The 21,155-nt window shown below is 47.2% G+C and overlaps 1 protein-coding gene across 4 annotated transcripts in view; it reads left to right on the top strand.

The window, feature by feature from the left end:
* The window catches only part of CDC25A (cell division cycle 25A), a 255,238-nt gene that overhangs the window by 207,823 nt on the left and 26,260 nt on the right, over positions 1-21,155 (top strand). For all 4 annotated transcript variants that reach the window (XM_085628703.1, XM_085628701.1, XM_085628704.1 and 1 more), the window contains exon 16: positions 18,993-19,104. In XM_085628703.1, the coding sequence (XP_085484829.1) occupies positions 18,993-19,104 (112 nt within the window). The remainder of the gene's footprint in view (positions 1-18,992; positions 19,105-21,155) is intronic.

Here is a 21,155-nt window from a genome sequence, read left to right as displayed (position 1 = left end):
CATTAACCCTGAAAAGTAATTACAACCATACTTCCTGCTAACCCAATTTTCTTCAATAGGAAACCATTGACAATTTTTTTCTGAAATTTCTTCTGTGTCGATTTTTGCAAACTACAAATAAGCTTTAAAAATCGCCCCAACTATGAAAAAGTAATTGCTTACCTGTTTTAGATAGATGTCCCAGTTCTGAACCTAGAAGCCCAGCACTGGATTACAAAAGTAACAAGAACATACTTTACCTATAATTTGAATTTCCTTCCATAGTGTAACATTGCCTGGTTTTTGATGAAAAAGTTTTTAAGTGTCGATTTTGCAAACTTACAAATATTCGTTAAAAATCGCCTGTATAACCAAAACACATTCTTTCAACTGTTTACAGGTGATGCACCAGTGCTGGATCCAGGATCCACCACTGAGTTAGAAAAAGTAACCATAACCCCACTTACCTGTTAAGTGAATTTCCTCCCATAGGAAAACATTGGTGATTCTATGTGAAAGTTTCTAAGTGTCAAATTTTAAAATACAAAAATATTGCTTAAAAATCACAACTGTAACCAAAACGCTTTTACTCAATTGTTTGCAGGAAATGTCCCAGGACTGAATCCAGGATCCAGTCCTGTGGTTAGAAAAGTAACTAATTGCATTTAACTAGAAATTCCTGTTGAGCTCAATGTATTATTGTTTGAAATTGTGTTGCCTATTGGAACCACTGTAGCTGTTATATTCAAAAGTCTATTGCCTATTGAAAAGTATTTACCTAAAGTAACTCATTCTGAGAAATTATATTTTGATACCTATTGTTGGTTCTAAAATAAAACTATATATTTTGATACAAAACCATTGGCCTAGAGTTCAGTTATTGAGTGTGTGAGACCATTTGCTGTCTGAGTGTGTACAACAAATGCTTTACACTGTCCTCTGATACTGCCTTACTGCTTGACCAAGCTACCACTTTAGAGAGTGAGGTTATATCTAATTTTAGCCTCTGCCAAACCTCTGGGGCATGTGGACTCTGTGCACACTGTACCTATTTGGGAACAGTATATACAGAGCCACTTTCTTACAGCATTTATTCACCTGTTTTCAGGAAATGTCCCAGTGCTGAATCTAGGATCCAGTCCTGTGGTTAGAAAAGTAATTAACTGCATTTTACTTTAAAAAGCCCATTCAATTGAATGTACTATACATGCAATGTGTTGCAAACTGCTTTCTTAAAACTGTAACCAAAACCAGTACAAGTAACACTGCTATTTTGAACTGTGTTCATACAAGTAATTTACTACTGAAAAGTAGTTTTATGCTTGCCTGTACCAGGCTTGCTTGGTTCTAGAAATAAAACTGTATATTTTTTGTATACAAAACAATTGGCCTAGAGTTCAGTTCTTGAGTGTGAGACCATTTGCTGACTGAGTGTGTACATCAAATGCTTTACACTGTTCTCTGATACTGCCTTATTGCTCGTCCAAGCTACCACTTAGAAAGTAAGGTTCTATCTCACTTTAACCTCTGCCAAACCTCTGGAGACTCTTGGACTCTATACACACTGTACCTCACTTAGGTGCAGTATATATAGAGCCAGTTTCTTACACCAGAGTGCTGAAGATCAAGCCGACCCGGCCCACGTCATTCTTGTGACTGCGGACTGGGCACGAAGAGTCTGGTACCCAGAGCTCTTGAGCATGGCCATCGATCCTCCGATCAGACTGCCTCTTCGGGAGGATCTTCTGTCGCAGCAGCAGGGATCGGTTCTCCACCCGAACATGTCCAGCCTCCACCTCCTTGTGTGGAGATGGAGTGGTGACAGTTGACCACTTTCGGCTTTCCTCCCGAAGTCTGTAATGTCATCTTGGCAGCTAGGCATCCCTCCACTAAAATGGTATACACCTGTAGAGGGAACAAATTGGTGGCATGGTGCACAGTAAAGGCTGCGGATCCCCTTTCTGCCTCTTTCTGAGGTACTCTTCATTCTTTCTTTGGCCCAGCGGGACTCTGTTCTGTGTGCCCTTAAAGGCTATCATTCGGCCATTTTGGCCTTTATTTGCCTTCCTGATCAGCCTTCTCTTTTCAAGTGCCTTATTGTTGACAGATTTCTGAAGGGCATTACTCATCTTTTCTCCTCCTTTCGTAATGCCCCAGTGGGTCTTGAATCTTGTCCTTATCTTGTGTGCTTCTTTTGAGCCACTACATAATTGTCCTCTTTAATTTATTACTTTGAAAACTGCTTTCCTGCTTGCCTTCACCTCTGCTCATAGTGAGCTTCAGACCCTTTCTTCCAAACCTCCCTTTCTTGCTGTAAATCCGGACAAAGTGGTCCTTCGTACCAGGCCTTCTTTTCTGCCCAAAGTGGTTACCTCTTTCCGAATAGGCAAGACCATAACATTGCCCACCTTCTTCTCGCCTCCGCACCCTTCCGAGGAGGAGAAACTCCTGTCTTGACCCAAAACGTGTGCTGACTTTTACCTTGACCACACTAAAGACTTCCGGGTGGACGATCAACTCTTCATGGGTTATGTGGGCACCAAGAAAGGCAGGGCAGTGCACAAACTTACCATTTCTCGATGGCTTGTGTAGGAGAGTAGGATCTGCTTCTTATAGTTGCGCCCACTTTTTGCTGAGGTTTCACTGTTTTCGACTTAGTCTTACTGGGGTCGTGCTATTCAGGACCCCAGTCTATCTGCTTTCTCTTCTAAATTGATTGCATTTACTTTAGGTACACTCCAGGTTGGATTCTGGGGTACCCTTATAAGTCCCTAGTATATGGTATACTATGTACCCAGGGCCTAGGTACCCCAGAGGTCTCCCAGGGGCTGCAGCATGTATTGTGCCACACATGAGGCCATTCAGAATGACACCACCAGTCTGCTACAGCAGCATGTGTAAAGGTGGTGCATGCACCCCTTACTTAGATATAGGTTCACTATATCCTAAATCACTGCACATATAAACCTCTGTCACCCCTATGGCAGGCCTTATCAATGCTGAAGGCAGGGTGCTGGGTTTTGTGAGAGGGTGGCCATGCATGAGCAGAGCCCCTCTGCAGCCTTTGGAACCTATTTTCCGGGGTTGTTTGTGATGCAGCCAACCATATATATTTAAGTGCATTATAACCTCACGGTAAATGCTAACTTTAAAACGGCTGCACTGAAACATGTCGTGTTTGGTGTCAAACACCTTGGAATCATACCTCCCTGCCAGTAACTGTCGGGGGAGGTATAATTCCACCCTCCTAGAGGGAGAAATAGGACGACACCGGGCTACCCGGTACCCGCTTTCTCGACCTGGGCATCACAAAATGGATGCTGCCAGCCACAGACACGAGTCTGCCCTCCTGCTCCTGAGCCAAGCTCGAGCAGGGGGAAGGCTTGACAATGAGTTTCCTGTCACAGGGTGGTGTGACCACCTCCTAGACAGGCTTTAGTGTATTGGGGCTGGGTGGATGCACTCTGAGTGTGCTTTGAAGTCTGCACTGGGGGCACATTTGGTGTCCCTGTGCATAGTCCAGCTCAAACCAGTTGCAAGAGCCATTTGCTCCTGCTCTGGCGCGAAACTGGACAAAGAACATAGGTGTAGCCACCCCTTTGTCCTGACCCTCCCATAAGTGGGTCCCCAGAGTTTGTCCCACCCCTTCCTTGGGTATAAAGTAGGAACCCCTGACTACAGGAGTTTAGATTTACCTGGACTAAACTCTGCTACAGAAACCAAGTACTTTGACGATCTGGATGACTGAAGAATCTTCCTTGGAGTAAATGAGTTACTCCCCTGCGAGGCAGGCACCTAAAACGCATCTGACCAGTTTGCATCTCCAGAGTTCCTGAGGACTCTGAAGATTTGTGCAACACAGGAGGTGGGTTCCCAAGGTCTCTGAGGTTGATCTGTGCTTTCAGCAATTCTGAGGCCTGTATCCCTCGTGTGGACCGTGCAACCCAAACCCCCTGTTCACCGCGTACATTTGCAGCACCATATGCCTTTTGGCGATCCCTAATGCTGTGCTTTGGGCTACTTGTAGTCCTGACCCCAAGCAGTCATTCCACCCAAGATTTCCGGCCTACACTCCACGAGTGTTCCGTGGGCTGGTATTTTGGGATTCAGCTCGAGGTCCCTTCGTGATCCCTGGTCCTGTGGGTCCCTGCGAAGGTAACTTTGACTTTCCATGGGCTTTCCTCGTTGGTCCAGACGTGCCCCGACTCTCCATAGCTTGGAGAGTCTCAAGGACCTTGCTGGTCCTCAGCGAAGCATCTTTCTTCTGCCCGCGTGGATTGCACTTGCCAAGGCTTGTTGGTGTGTCGTTTCCCAATTTATCTACAGTCCAAAAAATCAATTTTCTGATGAAAAACGATGACCCGTGACCTGTTGAACTTTCTCCAGATGGTCAGAAATGGTAAATTTTTAGTATGTTGTCTTGTGACTGTAAATGACTATTGCATGTGAATTAGAACTCTTTTAACTAAAATAGGTGTGTTTAGAGTCATTTTAATGCCTGAAATTGGTCGGAATAGAAGCTTCTGAGTAGGAGAAAAAGTCCTGTAAAAATGGCAATTTTGGTCACATTGAGGCTTTAAAAAGTAGATAGGTAAAAAGGGTACCTCCGTACTTTCAAGGGTGCTGTCCTTAGAACCTTCTATGTTTGACAGGGTTTGCTTAAAGTCCTCTCCGAAGTGTCCTTAATCTTTAAATTTGTAACCGTGACTTTCCCATAGAGTTGTACGGAGCTCGCGCCTGTGTTCACACACTGCACCCGTCCTCTGTGGGTCTCCTGTGTCACTACTTTGGGTGGTTCCTTGGGGTCCCAGCTATTCTACGTGCTCTAGGCACTGTCTAGTCAAGTCGTGGTTGTTAATCAACTTTTAGTATATGGTTTGGTCTCCCCCTGGGGCCCACTGTGTATTGTACTATTTACTGTCGTTCTAATGATTTAATATTGTGTGCTTTGTTCTCTAATCTCATAGAGGTTAGTAGAGTGTTTAGTAATAAATACATACATTTCATATATCCCTTGTGTGGTTCTCCTTTAATTTGGTCATTCAGGAGGTTATTATCTGGTAAAACAAGCTGCTTTACATTCCTTTGAGACTTAGCCTGAAGGCTGCTCTCCATAGCTACCACTAGGATAGCTTTCAATAAAGGTTGTCTTTAACCTAATCATCAATAAGGGTTGTTTGGACTGGTGCAAGGTGCCCACTTTAAGTAGTGGACAGCATATACCAGGCCAACCTCTCACATTGGTGTGCAGCGGTTGGGATTAAAGTTTGCTGTTTTACCAGATAATCTCATTGAGTGACTAACTGAAAACCACTAAAGGTACATTTAAATCAAGACTAGAATAAAGTAAGTTCTACTGAACGAGGTGGGTAGCCAAGGGTCTAGCACACCCTTTCTTCAACTCAATAGAGTCTCACTTCCCTCTAGGTTAGGTAGGTGCCTACGCCACATAACTCTAGTATGTCTCCTAGACTTGAAGCCAGTGGCTCCATGCCAACTAAGTATGACGATCTCTCATTACAAGAATTGAGAAATATGTGTACATCTAGGAAACTGAAGACCAGGAGACCTGCCAACACTCCACGTCTCATAGAGACTTTGCTTTTAGATTACCTTTAAGACCACAGGGTCTGATGAGGCAGGCAAGTTGGGTGGGACAGCAGAGGAGGAAAGGCCGGGAAGTGAAAACCTCTATGACCTGGACTCCAATGCTGACCAGGAGGATCTAGATGATTCTAACCTGGACAATCCAATCCAATTCTTCCTTCAGGTGGGGAAGAAGGCCTCAGTAGCCCTCTCTTTACTCCCCCAGTAAGAGTTATCAGTTTACCAAGAAGATCAAGATCTCCTTCTCAGGAATCTAATCATTCTGGTACTTCTGTAGGGACCTCTGCTTCACATAAAAGGGAATCCTCTTATGAGAAGAAGTGTCCACTGCTTGAGTTTGAGAGATCTAAGCTCGGAATCGAGAGAGCGCAATTGGCCTTAGATAGGGGATCCCTAGTGCTCCAGAGAGCTTCCAGAAGGTTGGAACTAGAGCCCCATGGTGGCAGCAACAGTGTCCCTAGAGGTAGAGAAAATACTCATGACCATAGGAACCTGAAAAAGATTGTCCCTCCCTACCAGAGTGGGGATGACATCCACAAATGGAAAACTGCACTAGAGAGGGCCTGTAAGGTACAGAGGGTCCGTCAAGAGCAGTGGGCAGCAATCTTGTGCGTCTCCTTTGCAGATAAAGGTAGAGACAAGCTCCTCACTGTAAGAGAGGAGGATGCTGATAATTACAAATTCTGATGGATACATCTGCCTGTGGATTCCTCACCCTATGAATATCCCCTGCGCGTAATGTTTTCCTAGCTCTCCACGCCAACGGGGACGTCGCAATACTACGGCTCCGCTCACGACTCCGCATGACGTCACCGGAGCCATAAGAGAGCCTCGTCAGCGTGACGTCCGTTCCCTTTTTTCCGCGCCGTCGACGCGTAACCGTTTTCTAGGACCCTCCCTATTTTGTCAAGTTACTTTGTTGTTCCTTCATCTTTAACTGTTGCGATTTCGTCTTCGAGGAAGTCTGGATTTACTCCCTGTAGGGAGTGTGAGTATCACATGTCCATCACTGACCCCCGCCCATGAAGATTGCTTATGGTGGAGGCGTGGCCAAGCCGGCAACTAAAATTGCTGGCGTGCTCTGAAGCTCAGCCGAGCGACCCAGCTGCATGGCGTATTCCCGTGATTAATGCTCCCATAATACTGCACAGCATCCTGCAAAAGTAAGTGGATGATTCCCGGACCCCTCCGACCCAACAACGAAGCTGAACGGAGCCCATAAACACCAGCGACAGAGCCGAATGGGAACCTAGGTGCGGCCTGGCTTGGTATGATCTAAGCACCCGCCTCCCTTAGGACGAATGAGGCCTGAGTGGTGAGAGGCCTGGAACCGCGGCTGAACTGGCGCCGCAATCTGCTTTTACCGCTGCGTCCTCCCCTTTTCCCATCGCCCAGTCACTTTGCCGTGGCCACCTTCTGGGAAGCGGCGAACGACACTGCAGCACCACGCCTGGGGTAAGACAGTCCCCGCCAGCTCGCCGCGTTGCTTTGCTGCAGGCCTGCGGGAGGAGCGCGGCAGCCATAACAGACGGTTGAAGATCAGTTGCAGGCCACCTCGCAGCAACGCTGCTTCTTGAAGAGACCGCATGGGGCCCCTATAATTACTGCAGTGGGTAAGAACCGGCGGCCGCTCCCGCATCGCACCCGCAGGGACCCACGCACTCGCAGACTGAGTGGAACCTATCTCTCCCCCCCCCCCCCTCCTCTCTCTGCCACCCAAATCCAGCGTCCTTGCAGCAGCTTGATTGCTTCTCTGCCAGGCCTTCCTCTCTTGGTTACGTGGCCTGGGACCATGTGGTCGCCCTCTCCTGCTATGAGGACGCACATCACGCTGCCACTGCGCACCTATTATTGCTGGGCCCACAAGATTGCTAGAGGTCCGTATCGCCACACAGGCACCACCAGCAGGGTTAGCAAACCTTGGCCCTGAATGTGGTTCTTCCAAACCGAAGCGCTATGTTCCTGCCATAATTGTATGTCTGGCCTCTGACCCCACTCGCGCCGTCTCCTGACCTATCGGGTGAACACAACACCGCATCCTGGCATTATCTCACGTAGCAGTTTGCCCACCAAGGGAACTAGGGTGTGCTACGCTCGGGACGCTTGGCGACTCTACTAGACCCGCTAAAGCCACGCAGGTCATGGCTGCGCTACCTCGGACACAGCATGGGCCACAAAGACCCCAAGCAGAAAACTCTACTGTTCGAGGAGCTAGTCGACACAGCCCGCAACACGGCCCCACTATGGCGGACTCTGCACTACACTCAGAACACTGTGAGGGCCCTCCAGAGGTGGCGGCCTCTCTACTCCAGGAGATGAGAGCCGGCTTTAAAGCACTAGACAGCAGATTTGACCTGCTTGACAAGAATATCTCCAGTCTTGGTGCCAGGATCCAGGTGCATGATAGACGGCACGATGTAGCAGAGGCTCGCATATCCAACATTGTGCAGTCCGGTGTAGTCCCGTCTTCAATCTGCTAACCATCTGGAAAGGGTTGAGCGCATCCTAAAGGAGGTGGCCATCAAAAATGAAGATCTCTAAGCACGTAGCCGCCGCAATAATCTATGCATCCTTGGTGTTCCGGAGACTACCCCCACTGGCCGCATGGATCTATTTGTAGAGACTTTGTTACTTGAACTGTTTGGCAAGGACTCCTTTACTTCTGGCTTTGTGGTCGAGAGCGCTCATAGATCATTGGGCTCTCGCCGAATCCCGGTCTCTACCCCCACCAACCCTTTCCCCCCTTTCCTACTGTCCAGAACTGGCTTCAGTCTGGCCTATTGCAGTGTAAATAGCGAGATATACGCAAGCACGATGCCTAGTACATCTTGGCCTAAATACATATGGGGCCTCTATCGCTCATACATTGACAACCTACACCAGACACACGGCTCCCAGCTAGAACAGGGCATAGTTCCAGAGGGAGTGGAGTAACCTATCCTTGCATTGCGCATTGCTTTATTGAATGACAAATGGATACAATTTATCCAGATATCAATCACTGCAATTAAATGTATGATACTATTGTTTTTTTTTTTTTTTAGCTATCGGGAGGATGTTTGTGAGGGTCGCTCCTGTTTTTAAAATGGTACGCTGTTCGTGTTTACCTACCTGGCGAATCAGACCATGATTGTACTTTTATAGCGGGTTTTGATTTATCGTGACTATGTATGACAAATACACAAGTGAACAAATACGCATATTGCTTCCTCTGCACTTAAGAAATCTGGAAATAAAGTTAAAAAAAGATTGCTTATGGTGTTTGTCGTCGGATCACGGAAGACTGTTCCAGTTGTAAAAAGATGAACCCAAAAGCTCTTAAAGAACGGGAGGCCAAGCTTTTTATGGCATAGAAAGAAGAGGACGTAAAAGATCTAAGTCGAAGACAGTCGCAGTGAGGCGACATCAAAATTGCCTATCAAAAAAAATTTGGGGCCCTTGCCTGTCACGGGTACTTGGGCCTCCCACACAAGTGAGGCACCATTTTTACCGGGAGACCTGGGGCAACGCTGGGTGGTAGGAAATTTGTGAGAGCCCGGTGATGCCACGCTTTCCCACACACAAATGTGTGAAAAATGATTTGTTCAGCCAAAATTGAGGTTTGCAGGGGATTCTGGGTAAGGAAACCGAGGATGCACGCAAGTCATACCTCCCTGGAAGCCCCCAGGTGTCTTGTTTTCAGAAATGTGTGGGTTTGGTAGGTTTCCCTAGATGGCCGCTGAGCACGGGCCAAAAACCAAGGTGACATCCCCCCCCCCCCCCCCCCCCCCCCCCCCCCCCCCTTCCTTGCAACACCAGGTGGTTTTGAGATAGTCAAAGTTGATGTCACCTCACTACGTTTTGGGCCCATGCCTGTCGCGGGTACTTCGGCATCCCACACAAGTGAGGCACCATTTTTATCGGGCGACCTGGGGGAATGCTGGGTAGTAGGATATTTGTGCGAGCCCGGTGATGCCACCTTTTCCCACACACAAATGTGTGAAAAAAGTGATTTTTAAGCAAAAAATTGAGGTTTGCAGGGAATTCTGGGTAAGGAAACTGGGGATCTACGCAAGCCAGTACTCCCTGGAAGCCCCCGGTGTCTACGTTTCAAAAATGTGTGGGTTTGGTAGGTTTCCCTAGATGGCCGCCGAGCACGGGGCAAAACCACAGGTGACCCCCCCCCCCCCCCCCCCCCCTTGCAAAACCAGATCGTTTTGACATAATTAGTTTTTTATTTCTACAGCGTGAGAATTTCGGCACAATATTGCAAGGAAAATGTGACAGACATTTTGAGGTTTGCAGGACATTGTGGATAAAATAACTTGTTGGAATTCCCAAGAGAGACATCACCATGAATTCCCATGGGTTTACGACAATATCTAGAGTTGGTAGGTTATTCTTAGATGGAATGTACACCTTGGCAGAGAGACTAAACAAAGATTCCTGCACAGCCATCTATTCCTCAAACACACACATATACTGGTTGGATTTGGCATGAGGGCGAGTGATAGTTCAGTATGTAAAATTTTATCAACAAGAGATTTCACAAAAATTAAATGCACTGTCAATAATTAAATGGACAAAAAAACGAACCATTGACTCACAGCTCGTGAGCTGTAAAGCCACGGCAAGGCACCAACCGCTTTACAGGCCATTCACACACCTTTCATACGTGATACACACAAGACCATTCACACCACCAGGCACAAAAACACATTACAACATTCACAACAAGCATTGGCATAGCCAATAGGTCTCGCTTTTGGGACCTTTTAAGTCTTTAGCCATGCAACAGTTGCATAACTAAATACTTATAAGTTCCCAAAAGCGAGACCTATTGGCTATGCCAATGCTCGTTTCTGTTTATTACTGCTCTGTAGTAATGGTGGCGCACGTGTGCCACTAGTACTACATAGAAGTAATAAACAGGGGAAAAAAGTGGCTCACGGAGAACATCAAAGCGGCCGCGAAAGTGATCGCAATCAAACATCAAAGCGGCCGTGGGGCCGCGAAAGTGAGGCGTACGCGCCCGCACACATGCACTGTAGCTCTAGGCTACAGTGGTAGCACTTTTTTGAGCCCTCACAAAAAGTCTCGTCAGACCTGCGCATGTGCTGGGTCAGGCGAGACCGAAAAAGGGACAAGGTACACCCTGCTTCAGTAAGACAAATATTACTGCACAGCCATCTAATCCTCAAGCGCACACACACTGGTTGGATTTAGCACAAGGGTGAGTGATGGTTCAGTATATACAATTGTATTAGCAAGTGATTTCACAAAAATGAAATGCACTGTTAATAATTGAAAGGGCAAGAAACTGAACCATTGACTCGCAGCTCGTGAGCTGTAAAGCCACGACAAGGCACCAACCTCTTTACAGGCCATTCATACACCTTTCATACGTGTGACACATACAAAACCATTCACACCGCCAGCCGAGGGCCCAACACATTACAACACTCACCAGCAGACAGCCCCATTCAAGGTACCATCGCTTTCACATGCCCACATTCCTGACACAGCAACCACACAAGCTGATGGATTGCGTGGAGTGGCACTCAGCTAGCAGTGTGTGTAGTGACCAGTATCGAGTCACTACTCGCACACTGGCAGCCGAGCGCCAGTCCAGGCACACTGGCAGCCGAGCGCCAGTCCAGGCACACTGGCAGCCGAGCGCCAGTCCAGGCACACTGGCAGCCGAGCGCCTGTCCAGGCACACTGGCAGCCGAGCGCCAGTCCAGGCACACTGGCAGCCGAGCGCCAGTCCAGGCACACTGGCAGCCGAGCGCCAGCCTACGCACACTGCCATCACATTTAGGATTTTTTTTTGACAAAAATAAAAACACAAACAAATTGCAAATAGATTCTATTTTTTAAAAGATAACAGACCAGGCAGTTCACTTTACCACTCATGGATGCTCCCAAAAATTATTTTGCGTGTGGTATGCTCTAAATCAAGCAGGGACACACAGCCCAGGGTTAGGACACTCGGGCAGTACATACGAGTCTCTGTCCGCGTACCTCTTCGCCAACAGACTCTACATCTCCTAGTGCGAAAGTGTTTTGAGGATGTGGGAGGAATGTAATCTGGAAAGTGGCGATCTTTCAATCGAGCCACATCCTCCACCACTCCAGCTCTAGGAACACTTGCCTGTTCCACAACAACAAGACTGCCCATCACAGATTGCTGAAACTGAACAAAAGTCAACTTTGATTCAGGAGAACACCCCTTGAAACACAACAAAAGCATTGAAAGTTGCTAAATTAAAGAGATGGATGGCCAACTTCTTATACCACACGTAAGCCTTAAGAATAGCAGTGTAAGGTTCCAACCTCTGATCTACTCTATCAACACCACCCATGTGCTTATTGTAGTCTAAAATGCACACAGGTTTGCGCACTTCAGAAATCTGACCCCAAACAGCCACAGGTGAAGTACTCTCATCATGGATGGTAGTCAGGATGTACACATCCCTCCTGTCCACAAATTTCACAGCTAGTAGTTCATCACTACGCAAGGAACTGCACTGTCCCCTCTGAAGTTTTCTGCAAACAAGCTCGTTTGGATAACCTTTACGGTTAGAGCGGATTGTGCCATCAAGGGACTGGTGGACCAATATGAAGCCATGGACGGCTTCCTTATCAAACCCATCAAAGTCAGACCCAAAAACATCATCTCTTCCAAATTTGTGGGAGTCCACTTTGAACAATTTCTTAAACAATTGCACAGCAGTGTAGAAGTTATCAAGGTACACATGTTGGCCTCTGGTGGCCTCTGTTAAACAGTCCTCTAGCAAGATCCCACACAATTTTCTCTGAAACTCCAAAAGTGGACGGACAACCAGGGGGGTCAATAGTGGAATCCCTACCAGTGTACACACAGAAATTAAAAACATATCCTGTCCTACTATCAGACAACATATACAGCTTAATTCCATAGCGTGCCCTCTAGCTAGAGATGTACTGCCTAAAAACCAAACGGCCCTTGAACAAGACCAAAGACTCATCAATAGATATTTCTTTCCCTGGAGTATAGATCTCTGAAAATCGATCTACAAAGGGATCAAGAACAGGCCGAATCTTAAAAAGACTGTCACAGTCACGGTGAATACGTGGCAACGCCAAAGAATTAATGCAGCATACGTAGCAATTGTCATAACTGCAGGAAATATGGCCGTTGCCATCAAGGGACTGATAGACCAATATGAAGCCATGGACGGCTTCCTTATCAAACCCATCAATAAAGTCAGACGCAAAAACGTCATCTCTTCCAAATTTGTGGGAGTCCACCGGGTAGCTCTAGAGTGGGGCCTAAGTTTGTCACTGTTGTCCCTCAAAAACTGTTCTGTATACAAATTAGTCTGCTTAACAATCTCACCCAAAAATACATCGTCCATAAACTGAAAAAACTGTATAGGCAAAAAATTTTCACAATCCACTCTACACCCTGCATCACCACTAAAGGCAGGCAACACCGGCTGCACCATGTTTGGATCAACCCAGAGTCCAGCACTTCCAGTAGGAAGCCTAGCAGCCTCAGGCTGCAATCCAGATGCCTCTTGCACCATCGGCACAACAGTATCCTCCTCTAAAACAGGCACTTCGTCCGCACTGAGTAGCTTCATCTGCACTGAGTACCTTCATCATCCGATGATTCCATGTGGAGAGAAAACTCACTGCCTGGATCTTTCCTTCCCTCCCTCCCTCCTCTCCCTCAGACGCACTGTCGGTCTCCTAATCCTGCTCAGAGGAAGATTCAAGAAGCATACCAACCACCTGCTGAGCAGTAATTCTACAGCTAGCCATACTGCTTACTAATAAAAGTAACTTTTAAAACAAGTCAACAACAAACACACTTTGTAAAATAAGTAATAAACAAAATGCACCTTTATCAGAAATACCTATATACTCACCACCTACTCTGCACAGACACAGTATGGATCAACAATATCCCACTAAAAAAGAAAGAGGAAAAAAATTACACAGACAATGCAAAACACATCGCAAAGAATTCCATGCACAAAACAATAACTAAATAAGCTGCCATTATAACACCACTTACAAAAAAATGTATTCATACATGACAAAAATACTCATTTGGAGTAAATACAACAAAAATGTTTTTCTTACAAAAAAAATGCAACTACGCAAATCTGCAGAACATCACTGTCAATCGCAAACCGGAATCAAAAGCTTTACACTAGAAAAAAAGTAAAAATAAACATTACAATCACATATGCAAATAATGTACCAGTCCACACACACTCCACCAGCCAAGCTAAGGGGTAGGTGGGCCTAAGAGCATAAATTAAATATTCACCCCCATAAAAGGGGAGCAACCCTTGCCCTTGAGGCCACTCCCAAACACAAAAATTAAAAAAAAAAAAAAACTGGTGTCTAGTGGCTTCTGCCCCACTTGAGGGCAGATGGACCTAAAAACATACTGCTATTCTGCCACCCAAAGAGGGCAGAAATGACCACAATCATCCTCCCATAAAGGGGAGCGACCCTTGTCCAAGGGGCCGCTCCCCAACATAAAAAAAAAACACGGATGGCCTAGTAGCCCTACAAAAAAACAAATCAGCCGATCTGCCCCTCAGGGTGACAAACTCCCAAATTAATGCTCACCAAATGGGAGCAACCCTTGTACAAGGGGCCACGCTCCACAAAAAAATCCCTGGTGGTCTAGTGGGCCCAATTTTTTTTTTTTTATGGCGATCAGGCCCCCTGGGGGGCAGACACAGCCACAAATATTGACCCCGTAGGAGAGTGACCCTTGCCCAAGGGGTCACTCTCCACAAATAACTCCCTGGTGGCCTAGTGGGCCCTACATTAAACAAGCATTTGCAGTGCAATCGGTCTCGCCTTTGGGACCTTATATGTATTTAACTATGCAGTACATTAGCCTGCGCCCTGAAACATCTGCTGTTCTTTGACATGGAGGGAAAGTAAGTACCAAACTGTGTGACACGCCAAGTATTGGAACACATGGGGAGAAATATTGCCTTTCAGCGGGAAATGGTATAGTCCAAAGCTCTGTTTATAATATAAAATCTGGACCTTCGGTGGTCATATCAATGAAAATACAAGATTTAAACAAAAGATTGTCTATGGGTGCTCGTGGAAGACCGTTTCTATGGACTGAAATCTAGAGAATGCTGAAGTGACTCTGGTATTTTACGGACCTCTGCTGGTCGTTTTCTATCAAAGTTAATAGAGGCAGTTGCCAGAAAAAAAACAAATGTGAAAGTCCATCAGCAGAAAACCATGCTGGTATTATACTGACCTCTGCTGGTCGTTTTCTATCTGCAGTTAAATAGTCAGTTGAACAGGGAAAAAAAGTCCCTAAGCGGAAGCCGACAAGTCCTAGGGCTGATCTCCAGAGCCCACAAACCATATAAACATACAAGTATATACTAAAGTATATACAAGAGGTCTCGAATGCTCGACCTAAAAATGGCAATCTGCAGACAGCCAAAATCATAGCCCCCAAAGGGGAGTGACCCTTGCCCAAGGGGCCACTCCCCACTACATCTCTTATAATTGCCCAGTGGGCCGATAATAAATAAATTTGCACACACCCCCGCCCCGACAGACAAAGCCACAAATTATGTATGAATTTTTGACACTTGCAAACACAATGTAGTATTTCCTACCCGGAGATATAATAAAAATACACACAATACTTTGTCAATAGAATGGGTAAATAGTACAGAATACACAGAGGTCTCCAGTGGTAGACTGAACCATATACTAAAATAGTGGAATGCGAATCACGACTTGAGTCAAGACTGGACCCAGAAGACGTAGAAGAGTCGGGGACCCCAGGAACCACACAAGGTGAGTATCTAGGAAACCCATGGAGGCCATGTGTAGTGTTGGAACACAACCCCATACGGAGTATGTCTGTTGGTAAGTCGCAGTTGCAATTTTAAGAAGGACCATTCCCAGTGGACCCTGAAGAAACCCAGTGGCAGATGGAAGGTTGGAGAGTCACCCCACCCACAATGGAGGGCTTCAGGAAAGATGCAGCTGGCAGAGAAGGCGAAAGTGTCCGGTGGCAACCAAAGGTGGATTCAAGATGAAAGGTACCTGCAAGCAGATGGGACAGTCAATGCCACTCAGAAGTGACCAGCAGCCATGGGAGACGAATGCCCACCGATGTCGGAGATTTCAAGTGTAGCTGTATGGACCAGGTGATGCAGAGGAAGACCAGGAGCTGTTCACGAGCTGTCCCACGTCTGATGTCGAGAGCCAAGGGGTCAGTGTCCGGCAGCGGCACCGAAAAGTCTTGGCAGCAGCAAACAACGTAGTCGTCAAAACGTGCATTGTCGGAACCAGCGAGGTCCAAGTGACTCACCACTAGCAGGTAAGACTCACCAATAGCAGGTAAGTCTGAGCAGGCCCAAGCAAGCAGGGGAGCCCACTGAAGCCAAAGACCATCAAGAGGACTCACAGGCCAGAGGCACAGGAGTCGCAAGAGGACATCAAACTGCTTGCCAAAGGATGAAGGCCCATGGTGCAAAGGATGCAGTGCAGATGAAGATTTTAGCTGCAGGAAATGCTTGAAGCTGGAGCTTCTTGGAACCCGAAGATCGCTGGAGGAGTCAACAAGCCTTGGCAACAGCAAGTCGACGCTGTGCACAAGGTTACTGATCCAGCGGTTCCGACGAGGGATACGGACTTTCAACTGGCTAGGAAGACGGTGCATGCCTTGAGGGAGTTGTAGAACCACCACATGTGTTGCTGAACCTTTGAGTCCGTAGGAGCTCAGGAACAGAAGACCAGTTAGCATTGTTAAAGTGCCTGCAGATGCAGGGAAGTGACTCCTTCACTCCAAAGGAGATTCCTTCTGGTGTCTTGGATGTCTACAGGCCTTGTGGCACATATGTGCAAAGCAACAAGACCAGGAGCAGCTGGAGTCTTCCCAGTTGCAGTCTCGGTTCCCAAAGCGATGTCCAGAGTGCTCAGACAGTTGAAGTTGTGTTTGATCTGAATCTTGTCCCATGAAGAAACTAGGGACCCACACACACGTAAACCTTTAAGTAGCCTATTGAAAGGGTTGGAACGATTCGGGGGTCCCTCCCAGAGGAGGGACTGGACAGTGGGGAGGATAATCCCATGGCCTTTGTCCAGTTTCGGGTCAGAGTGGGAGCCAACGGCTCCCTGAACTGGTTCGAACAGGAGTATGCAAGGAGGATACCAAATGTGCCCTTCAAGCAGTTTTAGTGGTGCTGGCAAGCGCCCACCAACCTGTCCCAATACACTAAACAGTGTCTCGGAGGTGGTCACACCTCCCTGTGACAGGATACCTATTGTCCTGCCTTCCCCTACTCAAGCTTGGCTCAGGAGCAGGAGGGCAGAATAGTCTCTCTGGTCGTCAGCAGGCATAGTTTGCTGTCTGGGTTTAGAAGACTGGTACTCGGAGCCCTGAGGGCATCCCAAAGGAGCTTTACAGTGCTTGGAATCATACCTCCCACAGTTTATGGTGTGGGGATATGATTCCAACATGTTTGATACCAAACATGACCAGTGTTACAGCCAGTTTAGAGAGCCATTGCGTAATGATGCTTTGCCACTCCATGTATTTTAATGGTTGGTGCACTACAACCCAGGAGAATAGACACCGAAGGCTGTAGGGGTGCCTCCCTCTTGCAGGGGCACCTTCACACTCAGAACCGAGCACCTTGCCTTCAGGATTGAAAGACCTGCCTTAGGGGTGACTTAAAGGTTTTATTTGCAGTGTCCTCAGATATAAGGAAACTTAGCTGTTGTAAGTAGTTCTAGCACCAGCTTACACAGGCTGCAATGGCATGCCTGTAGTCATAATTAGTGGTCTCTCATGGGAGGCATAATACATGCTTCAGGCATAATACATGCTTCAGCCCATGGGAGACCCCTGGTGTACCCATGACCTTGGTATCTTAGTTCCATATACTAGGGACTGATAAGTGTACACCAGTAGCCAAGCTGCAGTGTACCCAAGTACTCACCATGTCCAATTTAGGGGATAGCGGTACAAAAGGGGGTGGTGATGGACGGAGCATCAGAACCAATCAAACACTCGCACCCAGTCAACAGATCCGGGTTTGATCCATCACCGTTCTTTAGCCCACTCTGCCACCCCAGTTCAGACATGGCCATATGCAAATCAGTCTGACCCTGTGCCTCATGGGGACAGTCCAGCCCGAACTGCCAAGCCATGCCTTCCCTGGACCGGAGACAAGCTTCCTAGGACCGGTTTCTGGCATTTCAGCCGTCTTCAGCCAGGCTTGCTTGAATCCTGTGGCAAAGTGAGCAAGGGACTCACGTCTGAGCATACCCTGCCAACTTATGGCGAACAAAGCGGTACAAAAGGGGGTGGTGATGGACGGAGCATCAGAACCAATCAAACACTTACACCCAGTCAACAGATCCGGGTTTGATCCATCACCGTTCTTTAGCCCACTCTGCCACCCCAGTTCAGACATGGCCATATGCAAATCAGTCCGACCCTGTGCCTCATGGGAGAAGCATTGAGACTGGGTTAGCAGGATCCCAATCAGACTAGTCAGTAAAACATAATGACACCAGAAAAAAGTAGGAGTGGCCATGAAAGCAGATACTACTTTCCTACAGTACTCTAAAGTCAAAGTTGCATCAAAAGCCAGGCAAAAAATGGGGGATACTGCAACAGCCCCCCATTTTCTCAGACGCTTAACTGTAGATTCCTCGCCGACCCTTTTTTTTCACTTTGCTGTGCAATGATCTACAGCCAATTAAGAAGTTCCCAAAATTAGAGAGCTGCACATTGGTATATTCTGAATATTATGGGTTCCAGGGCCAACTCCTTTGACAAAGGTTAGAAAGGAACTGACCTCAATTTGTGCCAATTTTACAAATATAGCTGCCCTGACTTCACCTCCAGGGCAGTACATAACCGATGCAGAGCTGCAGGGCTATGCCTACCGGTGTGCAGGGGAGTTGCTATGAAAATCTTCCAGATCCAGTCTGGCGCCTGAGGAAATTCTCAAGGTGAGGCATCTACAGTTAGTCTCCAGAAGAGAAGTTGTTATAAAGGTAAGTATCTTAAAGCGTTTTACACTGTACGATTTTTACTTCACCAAGACTCCCATCCATTGCAAATATACTGTCATTGAGTAGACCCCAAATCTGTTATTGCTGGCACATCTCAATTTCTACCCCACATTCTAGTGTGGGATTTATTAAATTAATTGTAATAGATTCACAAGCAAGGTTTGTACTTTTTTTTAAATCCACATTCTGACCCATTCATTAAATATATAGTGAGTAATAGTGTAATTTTGTATCCTGCTATTTAACATTTCTGCTTTAGCTCTGTTTCAGGATGTTAACCTGATCTGAGCATTTGTAATGCATTGCGCAAGTGCGCAGACTAACCTTTTAGTTCTAATCTCCCCCAGGTGTCGATTTGTACGGGAAAAAGACAGAGAAAAAAATGACTATCCAGCACTGAGTTACCCTGAGCTCTATGTCCTAAAGGGTGGCTACAAGGACTTCTTTTTGAAGTGTCGGGTAAGACTTTATTGGAAAACCTAATAGAAGAAAAGTTGCAGCAATTTGATTGCCTTTACACCTTGTTGATATAGTGGATACTGATCTTCATTCTGGTATTGAATTGATTGGACTGCATTTATTACTCTTTGCCAAACAAATCCCCTGTTACATCGACACACCAAACTTTTATCTTTGCCTGCAAATTCCCTTTGTCCTCATTTACCTGTCCCTTAGCATGACTACCATAAAACAGCCTTACCGCCTACTATCCTTCTTTTCTCACTGCCGGGACCATACTTCAAATTCATGTTCGACACCCTCCTGCTTCTTTCCCGATGCTTCTTGCCAGTCCCCAACTCTATTGTCTTAAACCTGTCAATTTTTTTCAGCGTTGACTAAACCGCATGAAGTCTCTGTGCCTTCACCTACCCCCTTTTACACATAATCATTCACTTCATCCAGCTTCAATCTGTCGTGCATCCTCCATGCCAGGTGAATACTAAGCGGCTTTACGTTTGAGGCATGTGTAGCTGTAGATACACATGCTTTGTATACTCCGGCCATCTAGGGTCTGAACCAGATGTGGGAAGTTGTTTTTTTAGTCTTTCGAGTCACTAGTTCGAGTGACTCCTCTTGGTGATAATGCACATAGGCATCGACTCCATTGTTAGATTTTCTTTCTGCCGTCTGATCCACTCAACCTGGACACTAGTGTTTGGTCGTTTTTAAAGGGGCATCTCTAAGATGCCTTCTGAGTGCATTTTTCATTTAATCCCACACTGGCATCAGTGTGAGTTTAATGTGCTGAGAAGTTTCATACCAAACTTTCCAGTTTTTAGTAAAGCCATTGATGCTGTGGAGTTCGTAATGACAAACTCCCATCACCATATATTCTTAAAGGCAGTACTACAATTACACTGTCTAAGAATTGGTTTACACACTGTAGGGGTAAAGGGCTCATGCAACTGTACCCTCACCACTGGTATAGTGCACCCAGCTAGAGGGGTGGCTGACCTATGCCAGGGCAGTGGGTTGTAGGCATGGCACACAGGGATGTGTGCCATGTCGACTTCGCTTTTTTCTGCACCAAAACACGCAGGGCCTCTAAGGGTGGCACAATCAGAGCTGCAGCCCTTAGAGGTCTTCCCTGGACACAGTGCCCTTTTTACCTGTGGTACCATTTACAAGGGACGGACCTGTGGCCAAAGAGTGCCAATTGGGTTTTGTTTTTAATGCAGTTTAGGGAAAGAACATAGGCCCTGGGTACCTGTTTGGCAGGAGCCCAGGACACACTCAAAGTACATCAACAATCTGATAGACATCTAGCCGCAGATTCCTTTACTTAGAATATCCCCAGGCGTCCGACTGGATCCGGAATTTTTTTGCAGCAGCACCTCTGTGCGACAGGGGACGGAACCACACGACCCCGCCCTGACGTAGTCCACGTATGTGACGTCAGCGAGGTTATATAAGTCCCTCCCGGCGCGTCCGATCCGGAGTGAGCAGTTCTTCTGGCCTGTTTTCAGGCCTCCTAGTTGATGCTTCGCGTCAGGAACTGTGTGCGATGCCTTCAGCTTTAAAACTTGTAATTACTGTTCGCGGCAGATGTCCGCGACGGACTCGCATCTTATTTGTATGTGGTGTCTGGGCGGGCACCATGACTCCACGGACTGCGAAGCCTGCCAACACCTGAAGCCGAAGTCTCGGCGGAAGCGCCGTATGAAGCTTCTCTCGGCACGGCTGTCCCGGTCGGAGTAGTCCCGCCCCTGGCCTCTTCATCAACGGCAGGTCTCTCTACTGTCCGGTTCCACTGTCGTTCGCCCTCTGGGGTCCGGGGCCGTCGTTCGCCACTTGGTAAGTCGAGGCGTTTGTCGCCGAGGTCTTCGACCTCCCCTTTATCCGCCCTTTCCGGGTGTGGGGGCGACTCTGGCCCAGATGGAGTTATATGCCGCGGCTCTGCAGGCCTCCCTTGGCTCCTCTCCCATTACTGGGGCGTCCTCTGGGCCACCGCTTCTTGTGGGATCTCCGGACTCGCCGGCGGGTTCGCCCCCGGCGCCAATTGAGCTTTT

This window comes from Triturus cristatus, chromosome 10 (genome assembly GCF_964204655.1).
Source record: "Triturus cristatus chromosome 10, aTriCri1.1, whole genome shotgun sequence".
Taxonomy (NCBI): Eukaryota; Metazoa; Chordata; class Amphibia; order Caudata; family Salamandridae; genus Triturus; species Triturus cristatus.
Note: the sequence above shows the minus strand (reverse complement) of the source record. Positions and strands in the feature narration are given on the sequence as shown.